The sequence below is a fragment of the Aulonocara sp. 'chitande type north' Nkhata Bay genome, linkage group LG5 (assembly GCF_057382095.1).
Source record: "Aulonocara sp. 'chitande type north' Nkhata Bay isolate Kocher_YH1m ecotype deep benthic linkage group LG5, A_spYH_male_GT1.1, whole genome shotgun sequence".
Lineage (NCBI taxonomy): Eukaryota > Metazoa > Chordata > Actinopteri > Cichliformes > Cichlidae > Aulonocara > Aulonocara sp. 'chitande type north' Nkhata Bay.
Window position 1 is genome coordinate 22,717,904 of NC_141348.1, and position 18,486 is coordinate 22,736,389.

General features: G+C 39.0%; 1 protein-coding gene across 3 annotated transcripts in view; it reads right to left on the bottom strand.

The window, feature by feature from the left end:
- The window catches only part of scn8ab (sodium channel, voltage gated, type VIII, alpha subunit b), a 45,724-nt gene that overhangs the window by 26,080 nt on the left and 1,158 nt on the right, over positions 1 to 18,486 (bottom strand). For 2 of the 3 annotated variants that reach the window (XM_086292198.1, XM_086292196.1), the window contains exons 2-9: positions 15,786 to 16,123; positions 8,281 to 8,399; positions 7,972 to 8,061; positions 7,749 to 7,877; positions 5,547 to 5,638; positions 1,569 to 1,787; positions 1,322 to 1,385; positions 518 to 659 (exon numbers count right to left, since the gene is read on the bottom strand). In XM_086292198.1, the coding sequence (XP_086148324.1) occupies positions 518 to 659; positions 1,322 to 1,385; positions 1,569 to 1,787; positions 5,547 to 5,638; positions 7,749 to 7,877; positions 7,972 to 8,061; positions 8,281 to 8,399; positions 15,786 to 16,067 (1,137 nt within the window). In that variant the 5' untranslated portion in view covers positions 16,068 to 16,123. Of the gene's footprint in view, positions 1 to 517; positions 660 to 1,321; positions 1,386 to 1,568; positions 1,788 to 5,546; positions 5,639 to 7,748; positions 7,878 to 7,971; positions 8,062 to 8,280; positions 8,400 to 15,785; positions 16,124 to 17,250; positions 17,712 to 18,486 lie in introns of those variants that run through there. The other variant, XM_086292197.1, reaches the window with a different exon arrangement.

The window sequence follows — 18,486 nt, forward strand, 5'->3', positions numbered from 1 at the left end:
TAAAATGAAACAAGTAATGATAAAATATAACTGAAATCCTCCTTGGTGCACAGTTATTTTAATGTTTATGGATTTTTTCTGCTGGATTTTAGTATGCACTCTATATTGTGTGCTATGTCAGCATTTCTGATGTTTCGACAATCCGAAGACCTTCTCCGGGAAAACGTCCATACTGAAACGATGCCTTATAGTCTGCGCACACATACACGTACACACACTACAACACAAACCTATTTTGCCAAAAAAGGAGAAGCTATTATGCTTGTGATGGTGATGGTCTACAGAAGCAGGAAATATTCCAGCTCACAGTCATGGTAGTGCAGCTACCTTAACAGATTTTGGTGCACATACTGAATTTGCACATGCATTTGTGTCCCTAAAAGCATCAAAAAGTGCTGAATCATTCAGACATCCATGCTAATCTGATGATTCATATATATTTTTTATGATGAAGTGTGCTGCTTGAGGGAGAGGTAGCTACTGGGCACTGAGAGGCTTTAATAAAACAAGTCTTTACCAGCATGTAGAGATTTTCCCAGAAGTCTTGGGTCATGAGACGAAAGAGGGTGAGGAAAGCCCATCCAAAGCTATCAAAGCTGGTATAACCGTAGTTGGGGTTCCTTCCAGCTTTCATACATGTAAAACCCTCTGGACATCGTCTGATAGAGGATAACAGAGCAATACCGAAAACCATCATTTAAAAAGTGAATGAAAAGCACCACTTTGACATCGACACAGGTAAGATAACATGCATCCTGATCTACATCCCTGCCCTGGATGCAACGAGATGAAAAATATCTCGTGTGCTTTTTGATTTTCTTTAATCTACACACCCTGTGAATCCATCAGATCAAAATACGATCAAATATCCCCTGGAGATATGCAAGACAGGGCCGTTGTTACACCTCCAAATACAGCAATAAGCCATATCTAAGCATCAAAAGTTTAACTGGCTGGAGCTCAACAGAATCTTACAGGCATAAAACCACAGCCCAACATATGACAGGTAGCAGTATTTAGGAGGAATGTGGAGCACTAGCACAAACTAGAAGAAAACAAGAATACATTGATGTCACAAGGAGTAACTGCACTGGAAGAAAGCGTCAACAAGGCCTCGTAATGGCTGTGACTGGAGAAATTAGCTGGGTCATCCCAGGAAAAGGATCTGATGCTGAAATACCCCAAACACCGACTGCCCCCCTGTTAAATTTCTGATAATGTTTTAAGATGTGTGGTGGAACAACAGGAATATGGCAGACAGCTCCTGTAAACATAGCATAAATATAATTGTGAGGATTTACTGAGCGAAGTACTGGCTTACCCTGAGTCAGAACTATTTCCACATAGCAGAGCATCAAGCTGACCAGGGACGAAGTAGAAATTAGCTATTTAAAAAAGAGAGAGAGAGCAGTCACTTGCATTGGCCACTGGGCAAAGAGTCTGTGTTACCCGAGTGAGTCAGCGTTTCTGTTAATATTTCATCCCTCAGACATCATGACTAAGTCAAAGAATCTCTAATGCTGCATACGCGTCCCAAAGTTTAATCAAGTTTTAAAGTCAACACTTACAGGTGTTCATGATGTATTCACCCCAGTCAAAAGCCCGGCTGCCATTCGGGTACAGAGCCGTCATGTTGATCGGCCAGATCACGCATTTATTCCGCAGGTTCCCCATGAACAGCTGCAGTCCAATCAGAGCGAAGACACTGAGACAGAAGACGGTCAGGATCATCACGTCCGACAGCTTCTTCACAGACTGGATTAGAGCGCCCACAATGGTCTTCAGGCCTGTCGATTAACATATGAATAACACACACACACACAAATGTGCACAAATTCACACACATGGAAACAGGCACAACTCACACACACATGCACACCGAGATACACATTCAAATACACACACACATAGACACATACACAAAATAAGACACAAATAAAATGTTTTCGCACTAGATGTGTTGGGTTCAGTGTTATAGCTGCACTTCTAAGCTGACTCGAATCATGCATGAAAAGGGTAAATTAGGTAATGTATAAACTAATTCTGTCTTTAACCCTGTGCTGTGCAGATTCTTATATAAAGCTAAACTTGGCAGGCATCGGAGTGATTTCTTAAGAATCTGCACCCGGCTCTGCCAAGTCTCAATACCAGAAATTGACATTCAGAGTGTGTTGTGCAGTCCCTTACAGAATAAAACCAGTGCATAGGCATTGCTTTTCATTGTCATTTCTGCCTCGATGCAAGTGTAAGCCCAAACTCTGATTAATTATTCAGCACTAGCTACTGTATGCTGTGTGTTTGTAATTGAACTATCACTTAACTACGTTTTAACCAAAGTTAATTTTATTTTATTATTTAGTAGAATAAAGTGGCGCATTTTCAAAATAATATGCAATTAAATTCCTTCATTTTTTTTGTTAAAGCCCTAATTCATCCTTAACAGAAAACCAGTCAGTTTGTGAGATATTTCATCCAGAATCTGTAATAGTCTGCTATCCAAAAAATAAACAGGTACAGGTAGTCCCATAAAGTAACAAAAAAGTGTAGACAGCCATTGTTTGCGGATACATTTATGCACCTTAGACGTAGAAGAACATGCTGTCCTGCTTCTCCACGTCTCCCCTGCCTACATACTAATTTTCTGCCTGTTGACTTCCAGCGTTCCTTGTATTAATTTAGATTAAGACTGCAGGCTGCTCAGCTGACCTAATATAATGAGTGTTTATATTAAGAGAAAATCTAACATTTATGCAGGTTTTTGCATTTTGAATATTTAGTCATTGATAAGCTTAGCTTTGGCCACTGTATCACCTCTGGCCTGTTCTAGTTAAAGTTTACCGTACCAATACTGAAGTGTACAGCACTGATTTTTCTGTCATAGACTATTAAAAAGAAATCACACTCAATTTCTACAGAGAGCATATGGCACTACGACGAATACTACCACTGTAGGGGATGTTTCCATTAGAAAGGCACACTTTTGTATTTATATTTATATAAAAAGAAGCTGAACAATTTTAATTCTGATGTTATGCATATGATAAAAATCATCTGGTCCTTAGCTATTCTCCAAATTAAAACTTCAGATGGATGAACAACTGACATGACATATTATACTGTGTCATCATTTTTTAACATAAATAAATGCAGAAGCAGTGTGTGAAAAACAGCCAGGTGCTGATTATCAAATGCACCACCTCTATAAAAGCAGATGTTTTGGAATTACGGTATTCTGAAGAATTGAATGCAATGTTCAGAGAAACTGCAAATAACCCAAGAGCTACATTTCAAACTACAGATCTCAGTTAGCATGTAAAATGTTAAGTTCATATTGGTATAGTCAGAAAAACACTGAACAAGTATGTTTAGGAGGAAAGCCAAGAGAAAGCTTCCTCTCTAAAAAGAACATGACAACACAACTTAGGTTCACCAATTTCCATCTGAAGAAACTACAAGATGTCTGGAACAATGAGACCAAGGTGGAGATGTTTGGTCATAATGCACAGCATCACACTGGGTGAAACCCAAACAGCATATCACAACAAACACCTCACACCAACTGTGAAGCACGGTGGTGGAGGGGTGATGATTTGGGCTGGTTTTGCAGCAGCACAAGCAAAGCGTAACATTGAGTCACTGAACAGGACAATGATAAAAAAAATGTGGACAAACAAATATCAGTGAACTTTAAGGAACTGAAGCAACGCTGTAAAGAAGGGCGGTCCAAGAGTGGTTTCATCACAACAATGTAAGAGACTGATAATGTCAAACAGGAAATGATGACGTCAAGTTATTGTTGCTCAAAGTGGTTCTATAAGCTGATGAATCATAAGATATATTGTTGACACACTGCTTCTGCACTTTGTCTTAGTTTTTTGTTAAATAAAGAATGGACAAAATGTCACGTGTTGTTGTTGATTTTAGGTTGTATTTAAATCATTTTAAGATCTGAAGAGTACCCTAACCCTTTTTCTTATGTCCCAATATGTAAAACCTTAGACTTGAAACTTGGTTTACTTTCTTTTTAAAAAAACATAACAACTGTACACAATGTACACAGTGAGAGCTAAAGAAATACGAAGCTGATTTATCGGAACTGTACAACTGTGTAACTTAGGATCCATGTGAAAAAGACCTAATTTCCTTTAAATCTGTGTGTTCATCTATGGGAACATCCCTGAGTAGCTTTCTTTTATAATTACACTGCATCCAACAAATGAACTGCACACAACAGCACAACAAACAGATAACAGTGGACATAATCAGGCTCAATCGAGGAAGCAGGAAGTGAAGAGGAGAAAGAGAGGACAGGTGAGGAAGAGTACGTGCCTGTAGGTAGGGGGTAAGGGGGCAATGAGAGGTGTCATGCAGGTCATTTAAACGCTAAGGCTGAAGGAAGTGACTATGTCAGCATCACTCGTCTAAAACGTGGTGATGACCTTGCATTAACCGAAGAACCATTTCCATCCCGGGCATCTGTTTTTCTCTCTCATGGTGTTGAAACTTCAAGCTGGTTTTACCACACTAAGTGTTGTACGCTTGGAATTAACATTATTGTACCCTGTCTGTGTATGCTGTATGTGTGAAGCATGTAATGTGCTGCGATGGTGCTTACAGAGTTGTCATAAAAATACAACGGGTGAATGTGATGTATATAAAAATACAGAAATGAGACCTATTGTTTGTTGCCAACATAAAAAGAAAATTAGAGCATATGAAATATTTAGATTACAGTAGTACACTACACTCATGTACAGTTTTTCAAGGTACTTGGAAGGTTACCTTGGAATACTTGTAACAACTCTGTGGATTTAGGCTGTCTCGCTAACTTATGTCAATTTGGAAATCAGGACTTAAGTTTCTTATCACACCAAAGAATAGGAAATGAGTGCAAAGAAATGTAACACATTATAATATTTCTTTATATTTTCTCTTTCACTCCCAGGATGGATAAAGATCTTCAAAAGAGAAAAAAAAAGTTTATTTACATCCTGATTAAAATAAAATAAAATAAAATAAAATAAAATGAAATAAAATAAAATAAAATAAAAAGAATAGCCTCTTAAAGCCAAACGTGTAATAGCATGTACTTCAAAGCTTCATGCAGTTGTCAGATTAGGCTTGGCAGTCTTAGGGAATGAAATAGTGTTAAAAACAAATCCCTGCAGTGATAATTTGGATCAAAGAACGTAGTAAAACTGAACACAGTTGATCTGACAGTTGGTGAAAAAATTCAAAATAATTAGTTTGTTCATTTAATCACTTTTAACAACATGCAGAATGGCTTTTAGAGTAAACTTTTCCCTTTAATTTATGCCAGCTCTGGACATTTCTAATTTAATGTGAGGTGCAAGTAGACTGCTAAGCCTATCAAAAATGTATTGCTACCATTTTTGATTATAATAAAAAATAAAAAGTTAAACAACAAAGGAAATAATTCAAAATCAATACCTTCTTTAAAAGTAAAAGAAAGACTAAAATGAAAGAATCAAATAGAGCTAAGAGGTAATGTAAGCTCAGCCTTAGTGTTTAAATGGGAGTCTCACCTGGAATGACAGAAATAGTTTTCAGTGCTCGGAGAACCCTGAACGTTCTCAGCGCCGAGACATTCCCAAGGTCCACAAACTCTGTTATATATCTGTAACAAGGTAGGATGACACACAGAACAGAGCCCCATGACACACAACACACACACACGATAACTACACGCACGTATGCGCAAGAACACGACACCAGCACCACCATCGAAGACCAGGAGGGACACCACGGTGAGAGCAAGAACACCTGTTCAACCAGTGGGAAGAGAACGCAGAGAGAAGAGGAGAGGAGAGGGAGTGGAACAAAACCACACCTAACATCAACCCCGTGGCTCGCCCACCCGCAAACACAAACACCTGGACTCTCTTACCTGGGATAACTGAAATTGTTTTCAAAGCCCTCAGAACCCTGAACGTACGCAGAGCTGACACATTGCCTAGGTTTACAAACTCTGTTATATACCTGCAAGGTGGATCAGATACAGTTACTCAGCAGCCATGCTGACCAGGGGAAAGAAAGAAAGAGGTTAATACAGACTATGTGAATAAGCATCATCAGCAACTGTGATGGAGTGATGTGGATTAGTCATTGTGTTGAAGTGTTTCATTTTAAAAATATCAACACAAATCACACCCAAAAATGCAAAATGCAACAGAAAAATATAAAATCCATGATTTATTTATCCAAATAATTAACTGGTAAGGAAAATTTGCTTGGTATAAACTGGATGTATGCAAATCAAGAAAATTTTGTTTTACCTTGTACTGTAAAATTTATATGTAATTAAATTACACTAAAGCGTTTTTGGGCATGAATATTATTTTGAGTGCATTACAATCAACTTTACTTACAACTTACAATCACTTTAACTGTGAATAAAGCGATAAATGGTTTCATTCTCTCAAATTAACTAACCCCTGTTGCCTTCACACATGCACGACTTGGCAAACAGGAAAAAGGAAAGAAATTCATAATCTATACCCAGGCAAGAGCAAACTGGCAATGAAAAAAGTGTTGATAAGAAACATGCCAGTGTGTAGAATCACAAATAAAACCCCAGTTTAACAATGTTCAAATCATTCTGAGCTTATATGAGTATTTAACATAAAATGTGCGTACTGTACTTTGTTACTATGACTGATAAATTGCACAAAAGTGTCAGATTAAAACTCATATAAGCAAACTGATGTTTGATTTTTTTTTTTAATTTGCCAGGGGGGTTAAAAGCATCCCAGGTAGGTGGGGTCTTTCAGACGTCACAGTGAGGGGAGCTTTAAGAATTTTTGAACCCTAAATTGAGAAGTGTATGGTATAATTTAGAGTTTCTATGCGAGGGACGAGGCTGAAAACCAGTACTGAATGGCCCCAAGCTTCTTGCCAGCAGGTGGGAATGCATCAAGATCAGACTAATAATTCTGCAGTGGAAATCATTAAATGGGCTCAGGAGCACTTCTGAAAACCTTAACAAAACCTAAAATTTATCAGTGCATAAACAAATGCATTTTAATACCATATTATCAACAGCAAAATGCATCCAGAAACTCACTGAGCTCATTTAAGATGGGCCAGAACAAAATAGCTCAGAAACTAAAGAAGTATGACGGCTGAATAGAAAATGATCAAATAAGGAGCTTATTTCTAAAATGAATGCAGGTACTGTGCTATGAAGTATGAGTACAATATGCCAGAAACTTTCATATGGTAAACATGTTAATGTTTCAACTTTTTAGAAAAGTATTACTGGCATCAGCAGTTAAATTTAAGTTTAGGACCTTTCCCATACCACTTTAAATACGTTATTATGTTAGCTCAGGAAAAAGAGAATAAGATAAAACTAAAGAAAACTAAGGAAAAGAGACTGTCCTTATGTGTTTATTATCAATACGTATGGCAGACTGAAAACTTTTAGGACCCATCCCAACTGAAGTTAAGTCAATTCAATCATTTTAAACGCCTTATAACAGAAAATTTGTTTTTAAGAAGTTTCGAGACTTTTGAAGGATGCACAAACACCCTGATCTGATTCCAATCTTTCAACTTCTCAAAGTCGCAGTTGTTGGCTGTTCTATGATCAATAAAATATAAACTTTAAATACAAATATAATCTGAGTCAAGATTGCAAAAGAAGACTCAGACAGTGCATCTTATCTTTCATATGGGAGAAGTCGTATTTTTGTTGATTACAAATCAATGTGTTCTGAAGTACTTACGCCATTGAAATGACCATGAAGTCCAGCCAGTTCCAAGGGTCTCTGAGAAAGGTGAACCCGTCGATGGCAAAACCTCGGGCAACAATTTTTGTGAGTGACTCAAACGTATAGATACCTGTAAAGGTATACCTTTCAAGGACAAAAAAAAGAAGAGGACAAAAAAGGTGAGGAGAACATCAAATGAGGATATGACTGCTGAGGAGAAGTATGGAGGTGGACTTACTCTACTTGCTTGGACCACTCCGGGGGATCGCTGAATGTCATGAATATGCAGTTGGTCAAAATCGTACACATGATGATCATGCTGAATAGCGTGAGAACACAGTTAAGGAAAGACTGAACAGTTGCGTCCATAATAACTGAAAAATGGCTTTAACATTAAAGACAAACTTAAAGAAGAGCAGTCAGCAGGGACATTTAGTCCTTATAGTTCATTAAAATAACTTACAATGAGCTGGCCACTTCAACAGCAAACAGAAAAAATGTTTTCATTCACTATAAGGCAAACAAATCAAATAACTTGAAAGGATATGAATGTATCAAAATTTTAATAGCTATTCGCCTAAATAGATTAAAAGGACTTATGATGTACAAGGAGGGCGTGGCACTGAAGCGGAAGAGTGTTTTCCCCTTGTTTAAGACTATAAACGTCTGAAAAAGAGAGAGAGACAGAGATAGTGAGACAGACAAACCCTACAAACACTTCTATGTCAAATATTCAGTAAACAGTCTGAAGACCTTCATATTATCTTATTGAAAGTATGATGATAGAGCTTACTGAGCTGACCTCTGAATACACTGGTTTCTTCTGTATCTACAAGGCTGATTGTAATACTGGAGTTTATACTGTGCTTCCTGCTTATTGGTTTGTGACTATACGTATTTGGAAATAATTACCCTGCAATGATCTAAGTATACAGGTTAAAAACGGTAATAAAGAGATAAAGGTACATAGAAAGCAGCAGTAAGAGTCTCTACTGACATGGGTGATCATTCACCCAGGAATCAGGGTTACAGTTCTGTCCTTCTTACATCAGACTGGGACTTTGCCCTGGCCAGCTTTCCCCCTGATAAAAGCTTTGAGCAGCTTCAGGATCAGCAGACAGGCACATGGGAAACTCTCCTTTTCGTGGCCAAATGTCTCTCTTCATCCCAAGTTTAAAGCTCTTACTGGAAGGAGATGGCAAATGCTGTCATCGATCAGGGCAGATCTGCTGACTCTAGGCTCTCAACGACTGCTCCGGTCCCCACCCATAAACAGCACCGGGCCAAGTGGGGCTGGGCACTGGGGTGAGACAGCATTGTGTGTTTGTTTGTGGACGTTTGTGGATGTTTGAGCCCAGTGTTGGACAAAACTATGGGAGGTGACAGTAAGAGGGATTATTTGCAAACAAACACAGGGATACTGTGCATTCATAGCTGCAGCTGCTGCAAGCACTTGTTCTTTTTTTCTGTATCTACATGCAATACAGTTTAGAGATGGTTCACTGACAATTTATAAATGTGTTGTTTGGATGTAAATGTAAGTGAGTTATGAATGTGGACGCTGCCTGGATATTTGTCTTTGTTCACAACAGCCTCTTCTGCGTCTTTATGACATCACTGACAATATCAGCTGCCACTATATGGAGAAAACTGATCATGTTCTTTGTTATGCCCTCACTGAAGAACAGCAATTCTATCCTCTTAGTTCAAAAGCTAATCATTTATATCGCAGTGAGCTTGCATTCATAAAATGTTATGGATGGATATCAATTATCAGTTAGCTCAGTTCATTGAGCTAATCGATATGGAAATAATAATAGTAACAGTAATGATAAGAAGAAGAAGACGAAAAGGACGAGGAATCCTTGTACTTCTGTAGTGATAACCCATATGATAGATGCATTTGGTCTTTAGTAACCACATCACAAATACACACACCGTGAGTTTGGGATATCCACCAGGGGAAAAGAAACGAGGAGGCGACTCAAAGTGTCCTGAATCAAGTGGTGTCCAGAAAACTAATTAAATCAAAAATAGTTCCCTTAGTCTGGCTAAAGACAAAATGTATCCTCTAGATCAGACAACTCCTTACTCTTCCCCTCCTTTTCCCTTCCCTGCTGCTTTTTGTCCATAGATCATAACCACTACTCAAAATATCCTCTTACTTTCTTTTTTTTTTTTGAAAAATAAAAAGGATTATCTACTTAATGACCACAGAAAAAAGAGGAAATCACAGACTTGTCCAAGTCTTGTCCAAAGGGTAAATCTCTCCCAGAGGTCAAGTGAAGGTTTTCGCTCACCAATACAGCATTGGGATGGAAGAACAGGAATATCTCATTAGCAGCATATGCCCACTGTGCAAGACTATGATAGGCTAATCAATGTCAAGGATATTGCGATAGATAAGTCATATGGGTTTACTGATGCTTTTAAAAACCTGAGTCATCATAAAACCTGAGTCTCTATTGTATAGTAATCCATATTGTAGTATGGTATATCTTTACCCATCCCGTTTGCTAAGAATACAGGGTGGAAAGGTGCTGCAATTTATTGAAGCATGAACAAGCAAACATCGAAATATAGTCTATAAGGCAAAAACAGAGCTTGTACAATTTGCCAAGCCTTTTTTGTAATTTAAGCAGTCTTCAGGAATAGTTCTCCAGGCTTCCTCGAGGACATTCAATGCTCGTCTGTGGATGTTGACTGTCTTATTATGTTCTTTGTCAAGATGATCCCACACTCCTTCGGTAATTTTGAGGTCCGAGCTCTGGGGAGGTCAATCCATGAGTGATAGTTTTCTACTGTGTGTGTCTCATTATCTATTCATGTTTTTAATGCACTAGCAGTGTGTCTGTGATTATTTTCAAAGGACTGGACTGAAAATGACAGAAAAGGCAGATGGTATCCACAAAAAAAACCAAAACTACAAGAACGTCTGGCTCCTTAGCAGCACAGAAAAGAGGAGTGGATCAAGATTTTTTCACAGTACTCCAGGTCACCCTCTGCTGCATTGGGAATGCAGAAACTTCCGTAGACTCAATTGTAAAGGCTTTCTAACTACTTTATGAATTGTCTCAGCCTGGAGACAGAAAAATCTACTGTTGACGCAAACTTGGCATGATTACTACAAGGTTCGCAAATGTCAGGCAGTTTCCTTAATTGATCATATAATCAATGAATCGCTGAACCTTATATATAGTGAATGAATGAATTCTTTTAGTAAATGTGTCATTTTTACAGGCTATTTTTGCACATCCTAAGTCATATTCTTAAAAAAAAAAAAGTCGAACTAACGTATGATTAAAAACATATGAGTAAAAAAAAAGGACAGTCCAACTTTTGTTCCTGATCCCAAAAATGGGAGCAAATCTTTGTGGTCAGATATAAATTATAAGAGTATTTTGTAAACTGGAATTCACTTTTCACAGTTTTTAAAGAATAAAACTAGATGGAAGGACCTGCACAAGAAAACAGGCACACACGTGAAGCATGCCATCGTTAGCAGCCACCATCCTGAGTCCAACCAATGAAATCAGCAGCTGAGTGAATGTGTGAAGGATAACTTTGACTGTTTAAATTCTTCAAAGCGCCTAACTGACAGAACAATTTTCCCTGGTTTAATTAATTTCTTGAACAAACTCTGTAAAGTAGGATCACAGACAGTGAATCAGTTCATCAATATGAAATTAAGGTTTTAGCCTTCACAAAGCATTCCAGCGGGATGAAAATATTTAACATGTAGTGAACGAGTGGTTCAATTGCATCTCTTCAAATGGATAAACATACAATCAAATAGAGTGGCTATAGTAGATAAGTACCAAACAAATGACTGTGCGGCACATAATGATTACTGCAGTCATTCACACAAAGTGCATGAAGGTACAGTGCATACGCTTATCACAATAGCACTGATCTATATTGCTATAAACAAATGAATATGCACACCTTTAAATGCACGACTCAGCAGGTCGGGCTTCATTCTACCAAGCCACCTTTGCTGCAAAGCTGTGGAAATGATAATAACTCTCAACAAAGCACATGCAAGAATCAGGAGACAGAATGCAGCTACAATGGCAGTCTACTTGCAGATGTGCTTGTGTTTGCATGGAGCGGACACATGGAGGTACGGGACACAAGCAAAGAGAGCCAAAGAGAGACAGATAAGAGGATGGAGGGGGAGTGATGCAGAACAGAAAGCCAAAGAGCTGCAGAGATGAGAGAGCCAAACCTGAGATGGATGGGTAGATGGAGGGAGGAGGAGGAGTAGGAGGAATTGGTAGGCATGCAGCAGAGAGAGAAACTTAGAGATGAGAAGAGGACGAAAGAGAAACAAAGAAAGCTCAATGAAATCTTAAAGGGGAGATTATAGTAAGTAAGTCGCAGGGAAGAGGTGGTTTATTTCTCTTAATTACTTCTTTATGAAACTGACAACAATTAAGTCTTTGTGATCAGCACATGTATTAGAAGATGGACATAAAAAATGTATAAAGCAGATCAAACAAAAATGCACAAACGATTACATTAGAATCATTTATAACCCAAACCAGACAAACATGCAGTTTTTTACCCTTTTAAGATGCTGACCAAATAATAAAGTGGCAAAGTAGATATTATTTCTGTCGTGATCTGGTACACTTTTGCAAGCGAGAACGGTCAAAAACCCAATCTGTAAAGTGTACCTGGTATGGACAAAGTCAATCTAGAATAAATTTATGGAAAAGTAAAAGTATTGTTAGACTTGACAAAGTATTATTTCCATAGCACTTCCTTTATGGCAAACCAGCATCACGAGACATGTTAATTAATTACTAAGTGTCAGCAAATATAGCTCATTCGCTGCCGTCGAACCTCAGTGGACAGACGGTCGCATCTAAATATGAATGACTCAAAGCTAATTCACCTGTATCAGAAAAACTGCGTCATCCCACTTCCTTACCCATATGCTGTGCTGCAAACAAAAACCAAACACTTTCCACCCCTTACCCTACCTTCCCTCTTAATACCAACCTGGCTAGCAGTGAAAGCACATTCAACCCCCCTCCCCTCCCTCTATCCGTTCCTCACTCAGCTCAGAACAGGAGGATGCTGTGTCATCAGAGACTGAGGACTCAGACAGAGCACTAAAGCCTGGGCTTCATTCTAATTTACTACACCGCGAAAGAAAAGAACATGCTAGAGAGGAGGCAGCGGACAGGAGAGGAGAAAGGGGAGTAAAGGAGATAGACAAACACACTGACAGAGATGATGGGATAGGGACATAATGTAATGGTGTGTGCAGTGCTACATGCTGAGCTTCAGAAGCAACCGCTCTTTTCGCTGTGAGCTCCCCTTGTGCACCCACTAGCAGTTGCTGCCCTGCACAAGCCTGTGCAGACTGGTAGACTGGGTGCTGCTAGAATACGACAGTTACAGAAATGCCACATACAGAAAGCACATCAAGCTTTCAAACTAACAAAACCAGAGCTTCTTTTTCTCCACACAGTACCACTTTAACACTGCATTAAAGTGCTGTGATCAGGTTTCCTGCAGCTGCAGCTGATGGTAACACACACGCAAACACACATGAACGCGCTCAGACACACTCATTGACACACAGCGCAGCGGTGAGCGATGGTGGGTTGAGCAGAGGAGACGAGCAGCCCGAAAAGGTGATTGCAGAAACAGGGGGGGGGGGAGTAAGAGGAACTAACTAACTAGAGTAAATTCCATGGTTATGATCAAAGTTAAATACATGAGTGGATTAGGCAGTTCACTGGTACGAAAGATGGTATGATGTTGCTAATTCACCACATAATTAGCTGCGATAAGGGAAGCAAATTGTGACTGAGCAGAATAAAGAGAAATCAAAACCTGTATTGATATGTTCAGAAACACATACTGTATGCAGGAATCAGTGAAGCCAAAGATGGATGGAAGTGTAAAAGTTTAGCACCCATACCTTATTTACCTAATTTAGTGTAAATGTGTTCTTCAGCCATGCAGCATAGTCACAGCTGCACCAACAGAGCTGCTCAGAGGATTAAAAAACAAACAAACTAAGGACTGTGGCTGTAAGTCGCCAGTGAGGCATTTTTATATTTCTGAGTGATCTTATTTAGCTTATGCATGTTGACACAGCACATAAGTGTACCTGCAGCAATTATACGGTATTATATTAACTTTTGTACCAACAGAAGAAATATAAGTCTAAAAGACCTCTCGCATGATATTCTGGTCAAAGACCATGTGGAAATACTATGCTATGCTACTTCGTTTGAAGCAGAACCCTGTATACTGATAATGTAGATGTTATCATGTCATCATAACCATTTTAAAGAATACTTCCGCCATGTACCGCAAATCATCTGGACAGTAAGAGCATATAAATACACAGGGGGTTGATTATCATTACACTACTGTTTAAAAGAAAACTCTGCAGGAAGATTTAGATCAATCTGAAAAATTATTCTTGGCCTTTGTAAACATGAAGCAATTATTTTAAGAAAATAGCAAATGAAATATATAAAGACAAATGTTTATTTATTCAAATAATAAATCATTATCAGAAAACATAACAGCTAACGAACAGCTTAACATAAACTGAATCAAGTAAATTTCATTTGACCAGATTTCATTAAATTTAATGTTTCATGTAACAAAATGACATTTTTACACTTTTTGACTTTTTTTTTTTTTTAAGAATGCTGAATATTCCAACTGAATATCCCTGATTCAGTAGTGTGTGTATATATATATATATATATATATATATATATATATATATATATATATATATATATATATATATATATATATATATATATATATATATATATATATATATATATACACACTACTGAATCAGGGCTTTGGCTCAATAGATAAGAAAAGGCACATGTACTTAATAGTTCCATCCAGGCTACGAGGAAGTGCTTCTCGTTGAGATCACGAGTCTTGCTGACTGGGCTTCTGGCGTCTACAGAGCCCACAGATTCTCTTACACATTATCCCTGCTACCACACTGGAGACTGGCTACTCCCCACCTATACACAGCTGAAAGTACTATTGCACACTCCAGCCTTTTTCTCTCCACTCCCTGTCCCCTTCTGCCATCTTCTGCCTTCCACTACTCATTCCTCTTTTCCTAGTATGGAGTGACAGGAATCTCAGCGCCGTGGGTCTCATTAATAAGAAATACATGATTTGGGGGGGAAATATGAGTTTGGAGTTTGGTACAAACGCTGCGTAACAATGATTTTGAGAGAACACTGAGAAAACCTTTGATTTTTTCTGGTTTATCTATTTTAAAATTAAAGAAATGTACTGTTTAACACTAAAACTCAAAAAAGAAATCACACACATATGCTGCGCTGATAAACACAATCCAGTTAGATCGTTTTTTCTCCTCCGCCATCCTGACAGAGCACTTGTTATGTGGGAGTTTGCTTTGTCGTAACAGAATTCAGTTCACAATAGCACTGAAACATGAAGGCAAATTTGTCGTCCCCTCCAGCTGTTACATCATCTTTATTATGCATTAACACATATTATTAATCAACCCTGCAGAAACCCGAGACTAACCGCTGCCCAAGAACTGCATTCCACAGCAGCCCTGCAGTGTTGCACGAGCCAAATGTCCTTCTTCCTCAGCTTTGCTTTCATTGTACAAGTGTAGTAAAAAAAAAACATATATGTAAACTCACAGATATTTTATATTATCAAAGCACACTCTAATGACTGCCTCGAAGCCCCAGTACCATGACTAAAAAATAGTTTTGAAAAGCACTTGATTGCCTCAAGGTCATCTTTGTTATCTCTAGCTCTGTGGTAACAATAATTTGATTTTTCTGCTTGAAGTGATATGAGATCTAAATTTGTTGTTCATTTCAAATCACCTAATGTGTTAAGTTTACAGTGATGGCAGTTGCCCATCAGGGGGTTCAGGACAATGGTTTAATACTATTCAGAGAATTCAAGAGAGTTGGAATCCTTAAACTTGATTTAATATATGTAGTGTTTGTCTGGTAAGAAGAGGACATTTGTTTAGTGGAGTAAGGCTGTATAACAACTTACTTTCTGATTCAGGTAGAACGGGTCCAAATCCTCCAGTGGTGTGGCCACCATTCCATCAGGGATATCGCCGTAGATGAACGGCAGGCTCTTCCCAGCCTCCAGGTCACTGTTGGGCTTGGGCTCATTTTCGTCGGATGTGTCGCGGTGACTGCTGTCTGATCTTGGCTTGGGCGGCTTCTTGTTCTTCTCTTCTTTGATGCGTTTCTCGATATTAGCGAGTGACTCCGGGGTGAATTTCTTGAAGCTGTCAGGTCCTGGGGGTGCAAGAAGGGGTGCGGCCATGTTTTCATCCTGCAGCTATTTCCTCTTTATTTGTTTTCCATCCCAGACATCCAGCTCTGATAGGAAGACAACGATAAAGGGTGGAAGAGTGAGAACAGATACTCAACAAAGAGAAAAAGAGGGTTAAAAGACATAAAAAGTGCAAGCATCTAACCATCAGCCTTAATGACTGAGGCACACAGACAGCATTGAATTCCCTTTTGTTCTCACCTCTGTGACCCCAACTTTACATAACAAGGAGACGTGTCAAGTTTTCTCTTCTTGAGTTTATGCACTGTACGTCTGATAGCCTCTCCTTCAAAATATATCTGACATTAAATTCTGCATTTACTTTACATTTTATTTGCAGCTACACAGCGCCTAAAGTAGTGAAGAATAAAATGAAAAACCATAATGTGAAAGTGGTAGCTCTCACTAGAAGAGATATCCAACTCTGCAGCAGCGTATGTGCAGCTTTCAGCTATGGAAATGATAAACCCAGATATGGAAAAACTAAGCTATGGTGGAGTTCAAACAGCTCTTGCTGCTAGTAGAAATGTTAAGTGCACACAGGCAAATTCAGCCCTCTTCAGTGCAAAACAAACACACAAGCCAGAAAGCACCAGACATTTCTCATTTCAGTAAAGTCAGACATGAGAACACTGTCACCAAAAGAACTTAATAAACTTAATGCGAGTCAGGGTGGGGTTTCATCCATGATGATAATGTAAATATTCACTGTGCATGATGAGCTGGCTTTAAAATACATTTAGCTTGCCCATAAATCACAGTTTTTGTGATTCAGTGTGACAAATTCATCCACCTGACCCCTACTGTGATACACTTTACAAATGCCACATTCCTGGTATCCGACATCCTGTAACAACAGTTAAATGATTGATTAACTTTATTAATTACTGATTTATAATCGTTTAACATTCTTAGGCACAGAACCGTTTCACACAGTAATGCATAAATGATTTTATGAATTGGTCACTGTTATTTAGCCTCTCATACTCTGACTCATTGCTTAAAAGTAAGGTTATAATACTTATAATACTGTCTTCATGCACCCTGAATAGATAGATTTCAGTCCCCAGATGGCTGTGCATGCTCTATAATACACTGTATTAAACAGTCAAGTCAAAAATTCAAACATGAGTGTGTGCAAAACATTTAGGGGAACAATGGCAAGGTTACAGACCTGGGTATAAATCAAAAACGAACTCAAAAGCAATCCACAGGCAGAGAGAGATCCGGCAACCCGGTATCTGAGTATATGTTGGAAAAAAAGAAGGGGAACGAAGTCCGATTTAAGTAACCCAACCACGGCACAACCTCCAAGTCTCCTTCCACCAACGCTACATCAATTGATCCGTCAAGGTGATTCAAACCAGGATGCAATAGCATGACCAGCAGTTCGTGTGCACTCACAGGTAAAGCTGGGACAAATCTAAAAAAAAAAAAAAAAAAAAAAAAAACAGGCAGTAAAACTGCTCGAAATTTTGCAGATGTCGTTTTTATGATTTCCAGCAAAACTTAAAGGATAACATGAAAAACATTTTTAAAAAGTGCAAAAATAGGACTTTTTCTCGAATTAAAAGCGCCGCTCGGGTCACTCTTACATAATTTGCAGTGAATGCTACCGCACACAGCCGGAGCTAAATTCCGCAGAGCCAACCCGGTCTCGGTTTGATTAAAATCCGCTCAAAGTGAAAATAAGGAATGGATGATAGAAAAGCCCCAAAACTCCGAGAGCCTCAGTTGCCTCCCATTGAAAAAGAGCCGTGACGCTGCGCCCTCTGCGCATAGGAAAGGCATCCAGGCGCACAGCGGCCGCACTCCCGGTGAAGAAAAGAGAAGCTTTTGATTCGGCTCTCTCTCTCTCTCTGATGATGACCTGACATGTGATGAAGCTATCAGGACACCGCGGAGACAACTGTGCTCCAGAGTAGGAGGCGTACGGGGCTCTTGCATCAGAGTCACATGGATCGGACAGAACTTCATCCTTCATTTCCTGCAGCGAAGTCTAAACGTTGCCAGCCTCTAAATGCCATCAAAACGAAAGCGTTGCTGAGAAAATAAGCTGCTTGCCAAATATGAAAGGGGGCTCAAGTAACCCCCTCATATCATATACGGGGATGACAGAGCTGACTCTATTTCAGGTAGGCCCGAAGTTTTGATGTCCTGAGTGGGAATTTGATGAGTTGATTATTCATCTGAACCCGTTTGTCCTCAGAGAACAGACGAGGAAAGAGAAACAATTATTACAGAGCTCTTCCCTTCAGGGAGCTGTGCGGTAAAACTGAACACAAATCAAGCACACATCTTCCTATTTCTTAGAGAACTTCTACCCTTTGTGGGATTAAGACCACCCACTCCCTCTTTAATATTCTACGTCTTGCCATGAAAGTGGCCTGGTGATGCTGATATGTAGCCT